We start from the raw sequence: 17,468 nt of genomic DNA on the forward strand, positions 1-17,468 counted from the left end.
AAGTGTCCAAGATGCACAAACAATTCCTATATCAGACTTCCAGGCTTTGTTTGAAATGGATGATAATTATAATGTCCAGCTTCTCCACCAACATGTTTCGCTGCCTGCCACAGCTTTTTCAAGTTGATTTGGATGAGTGCCTTAATGCCCTTTATATAGCAGTGCTAATGGCTCATAGTTTGCAGGTGATGTAGATTCACATAATCAAATAACACTACAAAATAAATTATATTCAGCTGATTTTTTTCAGTGATAGACAACCACATTAAAATCTATACTTAAAAAACATTATATGGTCTGTAAACCTTACAATAAATTTATATTTTAGAAAAAAGACTGGTTCCCGGTCACATGACTCTCTATTTAGATCACTTGACCGAAGTCACGTGATCGGGGTTTGCAGAAAGTAAAATGTAAACTGTAGCCATGTGACCGGAGTGAACTTCACGTGATCATCCAAACCAATGGACAGAAATCTATGCTTGTCAAGCCGCATTGTCACTCATGGTCACATGACCCTACAATCTATATAAGAAACCAGATAAAAAGATTGTTATTTTTAAAACATATTTTATTAAAATATTATGTATTATAAACATAATCCAGAATAGATAAGTATATGCAAACCAAATACATCATTTAGTATCAATAGTAAATACCACAAAATCAAAAGGAATAATTGATATATATTCACCCTTGCACAATATCTATACTGCATACAGATATATGCTCTTTTGTTCTGTTGCAAATAAAGCATATATATCTAATAATTGCAAACAGTGTCAGATTAGGATTGAATAGAATGACAGTTCTCGTTATACTGCCCTCCTGCGGTTATACTCCAAATAACATTCCGACAGAAAATACATCTATGATATTTTAATTGAATTACTATAAGAGATGTGAAAATTATATCAAACATGAGTCCTGTTTAACCTTTAGAGCACCGCATTCAGCTCAAGGGCCTCGTTGAGACCACTAGGAAATAAGGTATTCAACTGAAATGTCCAAAATATTTCCTGTCTGCACAATCGTGTAAAACGATCTTCTCCTCGATCAGTTTTGGGGATATGTTCCAAGCCCGTAATCCTGAGAGAGGTAGGATCTTTATTGTGATGGATGGAAAAGTGTCTAGATACACTATGATTGGTGACCCCATGTACTATGTTTCAACAATGTTCCATGAACCGTATTTTCAACATCCTTGTGGTTCTGCCTACATACTTTAATTGACATTCACATTTCAGGAGATACACTACCCATGATGTATTACAATTAATAAAGCTAGAGATGTTGATGGTTTTATTCTCTATTGGTAAATAAATACTTGTTGTCTTATTACACGAATGTATACAGGTTGTGCATATTGTGGCTCCACATTTTAAGAAACCTTTTATGTTTGATTTTAACCATGTTTGTCCTAAACTGGTGCTTGTAGCATTTGTTTTCAATTGGCTTGGAGCTAATATTGTCTTAAGGGATTTATTTTTCCTAAAGACAAACTCAGGTCTAGATGGCAATAAGCCACATAAAATTGGATCACTTTGGAGCATGTGAAAGTTCCATTTCACTATATTTTAATCTCATTGGACCTAGAAATAAACTTTGAGATGAAGGCCCATTCCTTGGTCTCTGTTTTCTGCATAGTCTTCTCCTTAGGGTGGAGAAGAGTTTCTCTATTATTCTCCATCACTTCTTTTAGGGCTTTATCTAGTAGATACTGTGGATAATTTTTGTCTTTGAAAGTTTCTAATTAGGTTTCAGCTTGATTTACAAAAGAATGAGTTGTAGAGCAATTCCTCCTTAATCTTTGGAGTTGCCCTTTCGGTTTATTATTTTTCCATGCTATGTGGTGGGCACTCTTATAGTTTAAGTATGCACTGCTACCTACTTCTTTTGTGTAGTTGGACATTTGAATTTGGTTATCTATTATCTCCAGGGTTATATCCAGGAAGGTAAGTCCAGTAGAATTAAAATTAGATGGGAAGAATAAATTCTAAGTGTTAGTGTTGAGAAAATGAACAAAATAAGTGAATGTGTCCAGATCCCCATCCCAAATAATAAAAAGATCATCTATGAACCGGCCATAGAGGACCAGATTTGCGCCGTGCCCGCCCCCCCCATATTAACTCCTCCTCTAATTTTCCAACATATAGGTTGGCGTAACTCGGAGCAAACCTGGTCCCCATGGCCGTGCCCATAATTTGACGATAAAACGTGTTTAAAAAAAGAAAATAATTGTGAGAAAGAATATACTGAATAGAGTCCAACAGAAATCTCCTGTGTCTCCCAGAGAGGTCACCATCACAATCTAAGATGTTTTTAATAGCCTGCACACCCATCCATGAGGGACATTTGTGTACAGGCCTGTAATATCCAGAGTGACAAATGAATAAGAAGGTTTCCAAGAAATATTTTGAATTAACTGAAGAAAATGCATGGTGTCTCGAATGCGTGACCTCAACTGAGAGACCCGTGGTTGGAGATATCTATCGACATAGGCAGAAAGAAAAGAAGTAAGAGAATTTACACCCAAAATAAAAGGATGCCCTGGAGGTGAAGTGAGGGACTTGTGAATTTTGGCCAAATGATAATATACTAGAATAGTAGGAAAAGAAGGAAACAGAAATCTAAACTCCTCCCTGGACATAACCCCGTCTTCAAGTGCATCCTGAAGTAATGTATGAAGTTCACTCAGATATAGGGGGGTGAGATCATCATGCAGGACATGGTAGAACTTAGTATCATGTAATTCTCTGTACGCCTCTTTAATGTATTCATCTCTGTCCTGTATGACTAGGCGGGTGGTCTTCAGTATGCTGGCTGTCGGGATTCCGGCGCACAGTATACCGGTGCCGGAATCCCGACAGCCGGCATACCGACACTTATTCTCCCTCGTGGGGGTCCACCACCCCCCTGGAGGGAGAATAAAATAGCACGCCACCGTGCCCTCAGCGTGGCGAGCGTGGCGAGCGCAGCGAGCCCGCAAGGGGCTCATTTGCGCTCGCCACAATGTCGGTAAGCCGGCGGTCGGGCTCCCAGCGCCGGTATGCTGGTCGCCGGGAGCCTGACCGCCGGCATACCATACTACACCCGACTAGGCCACCCCCCTTATCCGCTTCTTTAATCACTATTGAAGAGTCCTTGGTCAATTTTTTCAAAGTTTGATTCTCCCATTTGTTTAAATTGCTCTTTGTCTTATTATTAGGGACCTAAAGTCATTTAAAGTGGTTTTATAGAACGTTTCTACTTGACTGCTCTTAAAACTAATCGGAAAGAAATCTGATTTCATTTTGCATGTTTTCTTGTTAATATCAAATATTTTTTGAACAGACCCTTCATCATTTTCCCTCTTTAATTTTTCTAATATTTGAAGGGCAATATCATCTGTGGAGTCCAATACAATGTGAACCGTGTCATGAGTAACCTGCCTGTCAGCCCTCTTTGCAAAAAAACTTTTTCTGCAGAGTGTTCTGACAAATCAGTTGAGGTCAATGTACAGATCAAAAAAATTGGGGTCTTCTGTAGGAGAAAATTGTAATCCCTTACTAAGAAGTGAAAGTACATTGGCTGTTAGATTCTTTGATGATAAATTAAAAATGCTTTTATTATTGTTCTTATTATTTTTCAACCTTAATTTCTTAAATTTCTCCTTTTTACCTTGCCGTTGTCCTCTATACTTGGATTTCTGTTTCTTTTTTCGAGTGAATTCTTGTTTTCTTTTTGGCCAAGACCTCTCCCAATTTGGGTGGTCTCATCAGTCTAAAAAAGAAGAACTTTCATTTTCATTCTTATGATTTCTATACTGATTCTCTTTAGGGAGTGCTCCACCCTGTGGGGCTTTTTGATCCTGACTGTGATTCGCAGGAACCCTGGGTTGTTTGACTGTTGGTGTACTAAAATTAGATAGTCTGGATGGTTTCTCCCATCTACGGATGGCATTCCTTTGATTTCCCTCACTCATATCTAAACTGATCTTGTGTTTATTTTTGAACGACCTATTGTAACCATTGGCATAGTCGTCCATGTTACGTTTACATTTTTTGCACTTAGATTCTGTGATGGTTAGTTCGAATTTAAGGACTCTTTCTGATATCATACGATCTCTATAAGCTCTGGTGTTGTTTCATAATTCTCTAGTTTCTTCTTAATATTATCTATTTCTATTTATATGGATTGTAGGGTCATGTGACCATGAGTGACAATGAGGCTTGACAAGCATAGATTGCTGCCCTTGGTTTGGACGATCACGTGACGTTCACTCTGGTCACATGGCTACAGCTTACATTTTACTTTCTGCAAACCCCAATCACGTGACTTCAGTCACATGATCTAAATAGAGAGTCATGTGACCGTGAACCACTCTTTTTTCTAAAATATAAATTTATTGTAAGGTTTACAGACCATATAATGTTTTTTTAAGTATAGATTTTAATGTGGTTGTCTATCACTGAATAAATTTAGCTGAATATGATTTATTTTGTAGTGTTATTTGATTATGTGAATCTACATCACCTGCAAACTATGGGCCATTAGCACTGCTATATAAAGGGCATTAAGGCACTCATCCAAATCACCTTGAAAAAGCTGTGGCAGGCAGCGAAACATGTTGGTGGAGAAGCTGGACATTACAATTATCATCCATTTCAAACAAAGGCTGGAAGTCTGATATAGGAATTGTTTGTGCATCTTGGACACTTGCAAATGGACCTTAGCTTCTAATAGGACCAATTGGAATCCAGAGTCAAGCTGTGAAAAAGTCCCCATTCACAAATCCAAGTTGGTAACTACTTCCATTTTTGCACATCTATCTATTCCTGGACTGTGGCTATACTGATGAGATGAATTGATGCAGAAATTCCAGCTGGCATACAATTAATTATATGAGTTGAATTTAAACGCAGTGCTATATGTGACCTTTTTTTATTTTTTTATTTTTATCTTTATTGATCTCACAATGTTGCAATGTGGATTGTTTAATGCAAAAATTTATATATATCTTTTTATCATATTCAGCTCGTTAGCGCTAATTTCGTCCTTTGTGATTTTAGAGGATATTTGATACAATAAGCTAATGAAATGTTATCTGCTGTCACAGCAAGAAGAGCTGCCGGATCCAGAGAAAGCTGAGATCTATGAATTCCACTTCAGCGACCTGCCACAAACAGAGCTCTTCTTGGTGAAATGTGCGATTCAGATGTACTACGAGTTAGAAGTAATTGACAAGTTTCATATACCTCAAGAGGTATGACATTGCTTTGCCTCATTTTGTGACACATTGGAAACTAAAAAAGATTGTGGGCTTATTGTAACGCGCTTGCTTGTAACCCATAGCAATCACTGTGATTCTAATAGTCATTTTCCTAGTGACAGTTATAATGGGAACTCCTCTGATTGGCTGGTATGAGTTGTGCACATGTTAGTAATATGCTATGAATACGTTGTTTGTCCATTTACAGGTGTTAGTGCGTTTTATATTCTCCGTAAGCAAAGGATACAGGAGAATTACCTATCACAATTGGCGGCACGGCTTCAATGTTGGCCAAACAATGTTCACCCTCCTCATGGTAAGGGAACAATGCAACAGCATTTTGTTAACTTATTAGACGTCGTTGTGAATTAGTTGTTAGATGCTTGTTTAAATCACAGTTAAAAATGTCTAGATAAGATAGTCATGGGAGACCAGACGTGCCTGTTAGTTGTGCCTACAGCAGATATTTCACAAAATATTGGGAGTTATAGTATGACAACAGCTTAAGATTTACATGCTACTGTATATAATCTAGAGCAGATATTGTACATTTATTGTTTGGTGTTCAATACATTAGATCCCATAGAGATGAACAAAAGTTCCAAAAGATATTCTTCTTGGTCAACATTTGGCTGCAAAATGTTATATTTCACCAGCAGAATATGGCCTTACCAGTCTCATCACTGCGGACAAAATGGAGGTCTGGCCTTGTGGGGAGGGGCATGACCTTGCAGCCCCCCTCCCCCCATTTCATCACTCAGGAGGCATGTCCAGCACTCCCGAAGATGCAGGGCTGCCAGCATAGACTCTCCTGTCACAGTGCAGTGCATGGCCCCAGCCACTCTAGAGGAGCAGCCATTTTGGTCCTCTCGGATGGTTACACTCAGTGTGCTCCGCACCTCCCTAGTGATGCCACTATGCTTTAAGTGTTCCCAGTTGTACCTCAAACACACCACACAATAAAAATACCAGTCAGCTCTATATATACACTATAAACTCTGCAAAATGCATATTTACAAGTACAGTGCAGAATGGTGTTCTGCAGAATGCTGAGGCAAAATCGGAGTAGGAAGATTGTATAACCGGAACTTATGTGAAAAGGGCTTTTTCCAGCTGTAAAACTTAGTTTGTGTAAAAAAAAAAGATACTACTTCAGCTTCACCTACATGTACATCTAGTTACTGGACCTGTTAGGTACCCAATGTCCTTTATTTACTAAATGATTGTGTAATACAATTCTTAAATAGAGTAACTGGTGCAAGATACTGCCTGATGCCTGGGAGCACAGAGCTAATGAGACTCTCACACCTGCCTGCACTTACACCCATTCATTGTCCAGGGATAACAACCTGAAGACATTCGATTGTAAACATAAGGTTGTCAGATGGAAGATTATTGCACAAACAATTGTGTACTTAGGGCCTTATTCATCTTCAGTTGCAAAATCACAAATCAGGCGATTATCGGCAGACTGCCCATGCGCTGCAAAATACGATCGCAATTTGATTGGCAGGAAGTGACTGTTAATGGGTATTAACATGGCATTTTGCAATTGCATCGGTGGCGCCTTTTACCTTTCTGGGCGGCTCTTCACATGCGATTTTTAGCAGAAGCAGGATTGAGAAATCGCAATTTCTGTCTCAGTAGCGATCCAAGCTGAATGAAGACTTTCATTTGTTGTAAAAGTCACTTATAGGAAACAATATACCAAAATAGAAATAGAGTAGTCCACAAGCGCTGCCAAACTACTAATAAATTAATTCTTAGTATTCCTTTCCAAATACTCTGTGCTATTGAAGCACAAGAAACTCTGTGGATTGGATACCCTTCAGAGCTCTTTTCCTGTAGAATGGGTTCGCACCTCCAAACTGACCTCCTCTTAATAGGATACGTGTATCAAAAGGTTTCTTTTCAGTTCCTCCCATACAACTTCATATCAACTGTCCTGGTGACCTTCCCGTCCCTTAAAGAGGACACGCATCTCGTTGTCTGATGTGAATCAGTAGCCTGTTAGCTATTCTGTTCTTCGTGCTTTATGACATCCCTACACTGCATTAATATTTCTTATCATTTTACAGACAGGGAAATTAAAGCGTTATTTTACAGACCTGGAAGCCATGGCAATGGTCACTGCTGCATTCTGCCATGATATTGACCACCGGGGCACTAATAACCTTTACCAAATGAAGTAAGTATACTCCTGCCACTCTCATTACTGTGCTCTCTCTACTATTATTACTGTACTGACAAGCACTTTTAATGAAAAATGGGATCTCTAAATTATAGAATCAAGCAAACGTTTGATTAATATTGTTACCTCTTATTGAAGAATCCTGACCACAGTGTTATACTTCAGTAATTACACATCCTCCAACCATAACTCCTTGCATGGTTACAAAATGCTCTGCTCCCAAATGTCACACTGAGCTGATCTCATCAAAGGTGACATGTATCAAAGTGATTTTGCAGTAAATACTTGAAAAACTGTAGTCTTCTATAGTTCTCTATATCACTTTAGGATGCCTCATACAGTATGTAGGATCAAGGTACGCAGCACATACAGTATCTGCTGTGGCCATCATCATAGGTTTTTATGGGTCTGTGATCTGGATGAATGTATCAAGTTCCAAAATACATTGCTTTCCGAAGCTTGGCCCCAGTAGTCTATGGGCTATGTTCAGCAAATTATCCCGGTGAGACATATGACAAATGCTCTGTTTTGTTTTATACAGATCAGGACATCCACTAGCAAAACTCCATGGGTCATCTATCCTAGAAAGGCATCACTTGGAATTCAGCAAAACTTTACTCAAAGATGAGGTAACATGCAATATACATGGAATATATAGAGCAATCAAGCAGTGCATAAGCCCAATGGAATCAAGGAGGGTAATTCAGACCTGATCACTAGGGTGCGTTTTTTGCATCCCTGCAATCAGTTAGTCGCTGCCTACAGGGGGAATTCGCTGTGCAAGTGTGCGTTTGGATGTGTAGCAGAGCTGCACAAACTAATTTTGTGCAGTCTCTGCGCAGCCCAGGACTTACTCTTCCAGTGCGATGATCAGGCCCGGAGCTGACGTCAGAAACCCTCCCTCCAAAACGTCTGGTCCCTCCTGCATTTTTCCGGACACTTCTTGAAATTGGTCAATTGCCACCCACAAACGCCCTCTTCTTGTCAATCACCTTACGATTGCCTGGTGCGTTCGGATTTTTCACATTATCCCGTCGCTGGCCGGCGATCCCCGTTGCTGCAGTTCGTCGCGCCTGCGCATTGCGGTGCATACGCATGCGCAGTTCAGACCTGGTCACCCACTGTGCAAAAACACACAGCAGCGATCAAGTCTGAATTAGGCCCCAATGTATGATCACTGTAGTAGACACTTCAAACCCTTAATCGTTTTTTTAAAGTAATTAGCATTTTCAGCTATACATGATTAAATTATATATTTCTATGAAAACCATATTGCAACATGACACATTATTCAATTATTCTTAATGTTGCTATCAAATGAAGGTAGATGTGTCTTTATAAGTGGTTTACAAAGCAAATGTGTACTCATGAGCCGGTGGTCAGGGCGATTCCACCTAACTTTCCACCTAACATTCAACATTCCAAAATGAAACAGCAAGTTAGGCCACGCCCCACTTTGCCAAAGTCACACCGTGAACACCCTTATTTAGCAAATGGCAGACATCATTTAAGAGTTAAAAAAAAATTACTATTATAACCCTTGCACTTCTGCCAACTTTATTAAATCTGACTATGGATGTAGTTAGTTATGCCTGATATGCAACTTTCAGTTTTTCAAGACAGTGGCTCACAAAGACTGTATTGTTGTTTGCATTAGAGTGAGTCAATAGCCAGACACTAATAGGTTCTACACACTGGCCGATCCGCCGCCGAGCTGCCCGACGCCGGATACGGCCGACGGGCGACCCGGTGGCTGGGGGGCAGTGACGGGGGGAGTGAAGTTTCTTCACTCCCCCCGTCACCCGGCTGCATTGAAGTGCAGGCAAATGTGGACGAGATCGTCCATATTGGCCTGCATGCACAGCCGACGGGGGACCAGCGATGAACGAGCGCGGTGCCGCGCATCGTTCATCGCTGGATCCTCCACACTGCACGATATGAACGTTATCTCAGTCATTAATGAACGAGATCGTTCATATCGTGCAGTCATGTCAGCCAGTGTGTAGGGCCCATAAGAGAATGTATTCTTTTTGTTGACCTATCAGTCTGACATTTTGTTATTATATATTCTGTTTTTCAGTCAATAAACATCTACCAGAACCTTAACAGGAGACAGTATGATCACGCCATTCAAATGATGGATATAGCAATCATTGCAACAGATTTAGCTTTGTACTTCAAGTAAGTATTGAATTAGTAAAATAAGCACTGGTATTGTATTGAGACTTAACACTTTGCTTGATTGCCCATATAAAATACTTTATCTCTGACACAAGATGCATTTGTATGTTTTTTATGTATAGTTTAGTTACATTGTCCAACAAAATCTGCATGTGTGTGTGTGTGTGTGTGTGTGGCTGACTGAGTTTATCAACTAATGGGTATGGCATAAGGTCAAATTGTTTGTAGAGTTGTGTATTTATTTACAACGAACATTACAAACCTACTTTACAAAAAGGGTTTTTAATTAGCTGCGATGATTTACCGCAGCTAATTGATTCACCGGAGCTATTAAATTAACTCATATTCCCAGCACTTTTCAGGGATTATGCTTCATGTGCTTAAAAAATCACTCTATCAGCACTTTTTGGGGAGGAAGGGGGGGGGGGGGAATCATCGTGAGTAATTAAATACCCCCCAAAGTATTTTCTATCCACTTACTGTGTTGGACCCACAATCTCCATTAGGAAACTATAGCCACTGCTGTATAACAACTCTGAAAGTGCCCATGTACTGTATGCTATAATGTTCCAGTCAGTATTGAGCATTTATTCATAAAATATGTACTTTGTTATTATTTATTGCTAGTGTCTACACATACCAATACTAGAAAGCTAAAAATGTACTAACAATTTTAGACATATAAATCTTGAATTTCAATTAGCACAGCCTGAAGTATTTGGAATAAATAAAAAAGAACAGCCATTCACATAAACATTGGGTTCAACGTTCTTAATATTAAGAAATGTTTGATTAAGCTGTGTGGGGTGAGTATCAATCCAGTTCAACTAGCTAACGTGTCATTAAAGGTATGCATCTTCACTGCATAGATTTCCCACCTCACCTCTGAGGTGGAAGAGGTCAGCTCAATATTCAGGGGCATAGCGAGGGTGGAACAAGTGGAGCTTGAGCACCAGGCGCCACTGGAGACAGAAGGCGCTCCCTGTAACACAGCTGAGAGCGGGACTCAGGGTAGGAGGATATGACTGGAAGAGAGGGATGGGGTGGCCACCACACTGTCTGCATGTTCCATATCACTGATTGCAGTGCAGAGAGTCCAGTGCAGTGCAGTGTGGTGTGTTGTAAGGAAAGAGAGGAGGTTTGGAGACTTGTTAGAAGAACCTTCCTGGCTGTCAGGTATCTGCATTCAGTGATATGAAACATGCAGGCAGTGTGGTGGCCACCCCTTCCCTTTGCTCAGGCCTTTAATTCTACCCACGGAGGGCAATTACATAGAAACACCGCCTCTCCGGGCTAGAATGAGGAGCTGCTCTGCTGCTGCCCTCCTCGTGAGAATTAATGTGTGTATGTGTATGTGTTTATGTCTGTGTATAGTGTGTGTGTGTGTATAGTGTGTGTGTGTGTGTGTGTGTGTGTGTGTGTGTGTGTGTGTGTGTGTGTGTGTGTAAATGTGGGTGTCTGTGTGTAAATGTGTGTATACAGTATGTCTGTGTGTATATATGTGTGTATATATGTGTGTATATGTGTGTTCTTATGTATGTCTGTGTGTGTGTGTGTGTGTGTGTGTGTGTGTGTGTGTGTGTGTGTGTATATGTGTGTGTGTGTATATATGTGTGTGTGTGTATATATGTGTGTGTATATGTGTGTGTGTGTGTGTGTGTGTGTATATGTGTGTTTATGTATGTGTGTGTGTGTGTGTGTGTGTGTGTGTGTGTGTGTGTGTGTGTGTGTGTTTATGTATGTCTGTGTATATATGTGTATAACTGTGTGTATATTTGTGTGTTTATGTGTGTGTATATGTGCATATATCTGTGTATATGTTTGTGTTTATGTATGTTTGTGTGTATATGTCTGTGTATACAGTATGTGTGTGTTTATGTATGGATGTGCCTAAATGTGTGTGAATCTATATATATATGTATATATGTATGTATGTATGTATGTATGTATGTGTCTATCTATCTACAGTGGTTAAAGTGGGCCGGAACGGGGCGGAACTGCGTTCCGTCACCTCTAATTGCAGGCGGAACCAGTTCCGCCTCCGCCCGGCCACAGCATCAGGTCCCGACTCCCAGCTGCATTTTAAAGGTGGCAGCGGCCGCCAGCCAATCCAGGCTCGCGGACCGCTGTAGCACCAATCAGAAGTAGGGGCGGCTATGTCAAAATCTGGCGTAAGCCAATCACGTCTTGCGGACCGCCAGCCAATGAGAAGCTGCCAAGTGGCAGCTTCTCATTAGCTGGCGGTCCGTGAGCTGGGAATGGCACATAATCGGCGCCAGATTCAAAGTAAGCCTCGCAAAGTACATCCCCTGTGTGTGGAGGCTGGTGTCCCAGGCGCCCCTGTGCAGCACTTAAACCTGCTCCTTCACACAGCACTACATAGAGAGAGCTGGGCAGCGCTACAGCTACATGCTCCGCCCCTTCCCAGCTCCCGACCTCAGCTGCCAGGCCTGGCGACAGGGGGCGTCTAAGGGGACATCCGTATCGGGCCCCATGCTTCAGAGGGGGATCAGGTGCATAAAAAATGAGGCCGCATCACCTAATCGCTATAAAGGAAATTTGAATAACTTCAGCTCCCGCCCACTCGCATCCTCCTGTTCGTCCGCATCCATCCGTCCAGCCTGCTGGCTGCCTCAAATCAACTGGCTTTCCAGCAGTCAGCGGCGCTTTCTCACGACTGACTGTGTGCCCATGAAGAGTGGAGGAGCTGAAGCAATGTGCACTGATCACCGTCCAGGTGCAGGAACTGGATCGCCTGAGCAAGTAAAGACTCAAAAAAGGTAGCCTCTATTAGCTAGCAGAGGGACAAGACCATTGTAATACCAATCCTGAAAAATGCATTTGAGTTTGCCTAGAATGACACACTAAAGCACCAGCACCTTTGTCATGTGGGGCAATTATTTACTATAAAATAACAACAACAACAAAAGTTCTAATTTGTGATGCTTTGAATAATGCTTAACTGTGTGTTTATGTGTGTATTTGTGTGTATATTTGTGTGTATATATATATATCTATCTATCTATCTATCTATCCCATACTAGTATGTGGGGCGGGCAATGTGAAAAAGATTGTGCTACTGTGAGGCATTATTTTGAATTGGTGGTACTTATGTGTGGCCATGCACCTTCCTTGTGAGGCCACACCCATTTTTGCGGCATGCGTGTCTTCGGCGTGCGCTAAGCGGGAGGAGTCGTGGAGGTGGTGAGTTCCCCCACCTCTCCAGGACCACTTTAAGCCCTGTGTATCTATCTGTGTATGTGTGTGTGGTAGTGGTGGTGGTGGTGGGTGGGGGTGCTGTGACACTCCACGCTACGTCTCCGTCAATATTGCATCTGGTGCTGCTGTGCTGTTAAAACAGAGGAATAGGACTGCACATACAATATGTTAGTACTTATATAACCCCTAATTATTGGATTGTTCATCTGTTCATCAAGCTTTAAAATAGATCAAGATTGCATTGTGGTTGGGATCGTAGATAGAGAACACGTCTTGTAACACTCTTTCTTCATTTGAATGATGGAACCAACTGATCCCCGTGTAAGGGCAAAAGATTGTGCAGTAATTGGTAGCACAATATCTACCAGTGACAAATCATATTCCTGCTGAACATCCATTTATGTTTTAGTGCTCCAGTACAAGCAAGATCCACCACCTTCCTTGCAACAAGGAACACTTTGTAGGGTAATTGCATAACACACACACACACACACACACACACACACACACACACAAAATGAAGGCACCAATAATCTTACCAACCAGCCACTCATGTGTACTCCAAGTATTAATTGTAAAATATTTTCAATATGGAATGATTAAAAGCTGATGTGGATTTCTTCTGTTCCTGCAGGAAGAGGTCTATGTTCCAGAAGATAGTTGACCAGTCTAAAACATATGAAAGTGAAAAGGCATGGACGGATTATATGGTTCTGGAACAGACCCGCAAAGAAATAATCATGTACGTTTCTTCTAATTTTTCCATGTAAAATTTGGGTCTAAGAAGTACTATTCAGTAGTAACATAATAAATATTGCCATTCCTATTATATAAATCTTCATTATCAATATGAAGACCTTATCCAAGATGTCATGGCGTTACTAAGCACATCATACTGTATATTGGAGATGGGACTGTAATTTGCTTGGTTATATCAGGATGGAAAGAAGTGAAGCTCTTTTACTTTCTGTGGATGGTTTGATGTCCTGGAGAGAGGAGCTTACAGACTAAATTGTATTTTATGCTGACACACACACAAGTGGTCCATTTCTGGGAGCAGCCAATTAAACAATCACACTTGGAGGAAATGCAAATACGGGAAGAACATAAAGCTTCTGCACAGATAGGAACTTGTTATTGGACCCATGGCTCCATTTGCAAATTGATGGAACCTCAGTGTCCAGATAAGAAGCTCCTTCTCTGCCACTTGCTTCAAAGAGTTCTACAGTGAAACATCACCAGCCTCTTGGAGGGCTATATGTAATGCAAAATACCAGAGTCCCATACACAGAATAATATAATACAATGTAATTTGGCTCAAAATAAAGATAAAGTCCTGCAACACAAACTGCCATTAATCTCTGTTAAATATATATTAATTTTAGATCTTATATTTTACATTACATGTTGAAATAGGAATAGAAATGGTCTATACATTTTGTATTATAATAAGAGCAGTATGAGTTCAGCACAACAGCTCAGTAGAAAGATACATTATATCTTTCTTAATATGGGATCAGTATGTATTACCGACGGTCGGGATGTCGGCCGTCAGTATACAGACAACGGCATCCTGGCCGTCAGTATGCTGGCAGTGGGGCGAGTGCTAGCAAGCCCCTTGCGGGCTCGGTGGCTCGCTGCGTTTGCCACGGGTTCTATTCCCACTCTATGGGTGTCATGGACACCCACGAGTGGGAATAGCCCTTGTGAGCCAGGATTCTGTCTGGCGGCATTGTCAGCAGTCGGGGTTCCGGCGTTGGTATCCTGACCACCGGGATTCTGACTGCCGGCAATGTAACTTCATTCCCTCAATATTACTCAGAATGTTGTCAGTCACAAAACAGCTCTCAGAGATTTTAATTGATGTCATAGTCTAATTGCTGCATCAACTGGTCCCATACGTCTCTGTTGGCCTACAACAATGGTAGCACCAAGGATAATTCATTTTGACAAGGCCAGATTCTTAGCAGAGAAGGGAAATAAGGTGCATGCCATTTCATAAATATGAGAAGGTTTCAGATATAAGTTTAATACATTTTAAAGTCTAGAGTGCCAATCACCAATATACTGAGGTAAGATGAGAAAATGGACTATGTAATTATTCTTCCCTGCCTTAGATTTAGATTGTTCTATTATAAAATCAACCTCATGTCAGGCCTATTAATTCTTCATAGGGCATGTTTTTAAGTGGGAACTTTGGAATAGGTACATTAGGAGTTCTAGCTGCCTATTTATTGAACCTAAAACATCGGACTGAGGGCCTGATTGAGAGATGGATGCAGGATTGGTGCAGCACGCAGACTACCAATTATCGGTAATATGCGGCTGCGCAAGGTCCGTTCTGCGCAAGTGGTCGCAGTGTCAGTCACAGTGCTGGGATCGCAGCTACAGGCAGGAAGCGTCTCTTCTACTTAGACATTTCCTTCATGTTCATCCTTAAACTTGGACAGAAATTCAAAGCTACTTACAAGCGCCATTGAATTTCCCAACATCTCTGAACGATGCCCTGAGTGCATATGTGGCCAGTGGTTTGCTATACACAGTAAAGTCTCTGGGATAGAATCTGGATGTTCCTTCTTTCACCACTGCAATAAGTAGGCAGTGAAGGTGTCAGTGTGGGACTGTCATCACCGGGACAGCCTCCTATCAGATGCACTGTCCCAACATGACATGATAATTGTAAATTGCTCTTTTTTTTTTTTTCCATCATTAAATTTTTATTGTTTTTCTTTCCAATAACAAAAAGGGTAGGGTACAAAAGAAAGAGGGAGGGGGGGGAATAATAAACATTTATAAACAATTAGGGGGGAGAGAAACATCTATAATAACAGATTCGCTTTGCATCCAATTAGTACATGACATCTGCATATAAATACACAAGTATAGAGCAGTACTGAGAGATTGGAGTATTTAGGGACTAATGTCCGGGGGGATCATTCGGTTCGTTTAAAGGGAACTGGCTGGGGCTAGGACTGAGAATAGTCGGTACGGGTTGGGGACGGGCTCTACTTGATTCATATTCCCGCCATAATGACCAATCTGGTAGTTTCGCAGAAGGGAGAGGTGACATTGCCACAAACTGTGTTTCCATTTCACAATGAAATTCAATTTTTTGAATAACTTTCGAAATATGAGGCAATGTAGACTGTTTCCAGTTTTGTGCCAGGGCAGCTCTTGCCGCTATAAGGATGTGACCCAATACATATTTGTGACGGGGAGATAGAGTATTCGGCATCATATGGAGCAACGCCATACTAGGAGAGGGGCTTAGGGACATATGAAGAACGTTATTTATTAATTCAAATATAGCTGCCCAGAAGGGGGCCAGTAAGGGACAGGTCCAAAAAATGTGGAAAATATCACCTACTTCCCCACATTGCCTCCAACAGAATTTTGAACATGAGGGCCAAAACACATGGAGTCTATCTGGGGTGAGATAAAGTCTGTTCAGCAATTTTGTGTGCATCTCAGTGTGGTTAAGACACTTAGACATAGTGTGTGTGGATAGGTAGATGTTACTCCATTGGGAGTCTGATATTCTGAGGTCCAAGTCCCTCTCCCACTTAATCTGTGCTTTGACCTTAGGGTTGGGCAGTAGGGCCACGAGAACGTTGTACCAAAAGGATATATCTCCCTTAGATTCTGTCACATTCAGTCTAGCGTAAACCCGGTGAGTATATGGGTGGACCTCTCTAGTAATAATAGGAAGCGAGCTCCACCAATGACTAATTTGGTAATAGCTCAGTCGTGAGGAATCAGGTAAGGAAAATTGAGTTTGCAGGGCAGGGAAGGGTATCATTACTGACCCGTCTAACAAATCACTCAGTTTGGAGATGCCACATAATTGCCATCGGGAGATATTCAAATTTGGGATTAGTTTCATCAAGGCATGGAGAGAAATAGATTTAAAGGTAGGTGGTGCAGCAGTCAGTTTCGCAGTTAATTTGTCCCATGTTTGCAGTGATGTGCGTGTAGATGGAAGTGTTGATAGAGAAGGTGGGCGAAGGCTCTTAGGGGTATGTAGGATGTCCCCCAACGGGTAAGTCGTACACGCTTGTCTTTCCAGCTTAGCCCATCCCAGGTTTAATCCAGCTGCCCCAAACATCCTTACATGTGCTAATGTACACGCCTCATGGTAAAGTGCAAGATCTGGCATCGCCAGTCCTCCCAAAGCCTTGGGTAGGACCATTCGAGTGCGTGCTATTTTAGGGGTCCGGGCTGCCCATATGTACTTTACCATAATGGCCGTAAATTTGTCAATGTATCGTTTGGGAAAAGAGTAAGGTATTGTTCGGAAAAGATACATCAACTTGGGAAGGAGGGACATTTTGAACGCAGCTAAGCGTCCAAGCCAAGAAATATCATAAAGCGCCCAGGATCTGGTTAAAATTGTGAGTGAGATAAGGAGGGGATTAAGATTTTCCTCCAGTACCGTGTCTGTTTTAGGGGATATAGAAACACCTAAGTAGGTAAGAGACGAAGTTTGCCAGTTATAGGGATATTTTGATTGAAGGATGGCAAGAGAATCAGAGAGGTTAATTGGCAGAGCATCCGTTTTTGCAGTATTGAGCTTATAATAAGAGGCTCTACTATAATCATCTAATAAGGAGTGTAAGTGGGGTAGAG

At 41.3% G+C, this 17,468-nt stretch overlaps 1 protein-coding gene across 2 annotated transcripts in view; it reads left to right on the plus strand.

Moving 5' to 3' along the window:
• LOC134935500 (rod cGMP-specific 3',5'-cyclic phosphodiesterase subunit alpha-like) overlaps nucleotides 1–17,468 on the plus strand; it is an 81,350-nt gene that overhangs the window by 41,591 nt on the left and 22,291 nt on the right. For both annotated transcript variants that reach the window (XM_063930533.1, XM_063930534.1), the window contains exons 12-17: nucleotides 5,099–5,245; nucleotides 5,460–5,567; nucleotides 7,330–7,439; nucleotides 7,984–8,071; nucleotides 9,523–9,623; nucleotides 13,477–13,584. In XM_063930533.1, coding sequence (XP_063786603.1) covers nucleotides 5,099–5,245; nucleotides 5,460–5,567; nucleotides 7,330–7,439; nucleotides 7,984–8,071; nucleotides 9,523–9,623; nucleotides 13,477–13,584 — 662 coding nt within the window. The remainder of the gene's footprint in view (nucleotides 1–5,098; nucleotides 5,246–5,459; nucleotides 5,568–7,329; nucleotides 7,440–7,983; nucleotides 8,072–9,522; nucleotides 9,624–13,476; nucleotides 13,585–17,468) is intronic.

Source organism: Pseudophryne corroboree, chromosome 6 (genome assembly GCF_028390025.1).
Source record: "Pseudophryne corroboree isolate aPseCor3 chromosome 6, aPseCor3.hap2, whole genome shotgun sequence".
In the NCBI taxonomy this organism is placed as follows: Eukaryota; Metazoa; Chordata; class Amphibia; order Anura; family Myobatrachidae; genus Pseudophryne; species Pseudophryne corroboree.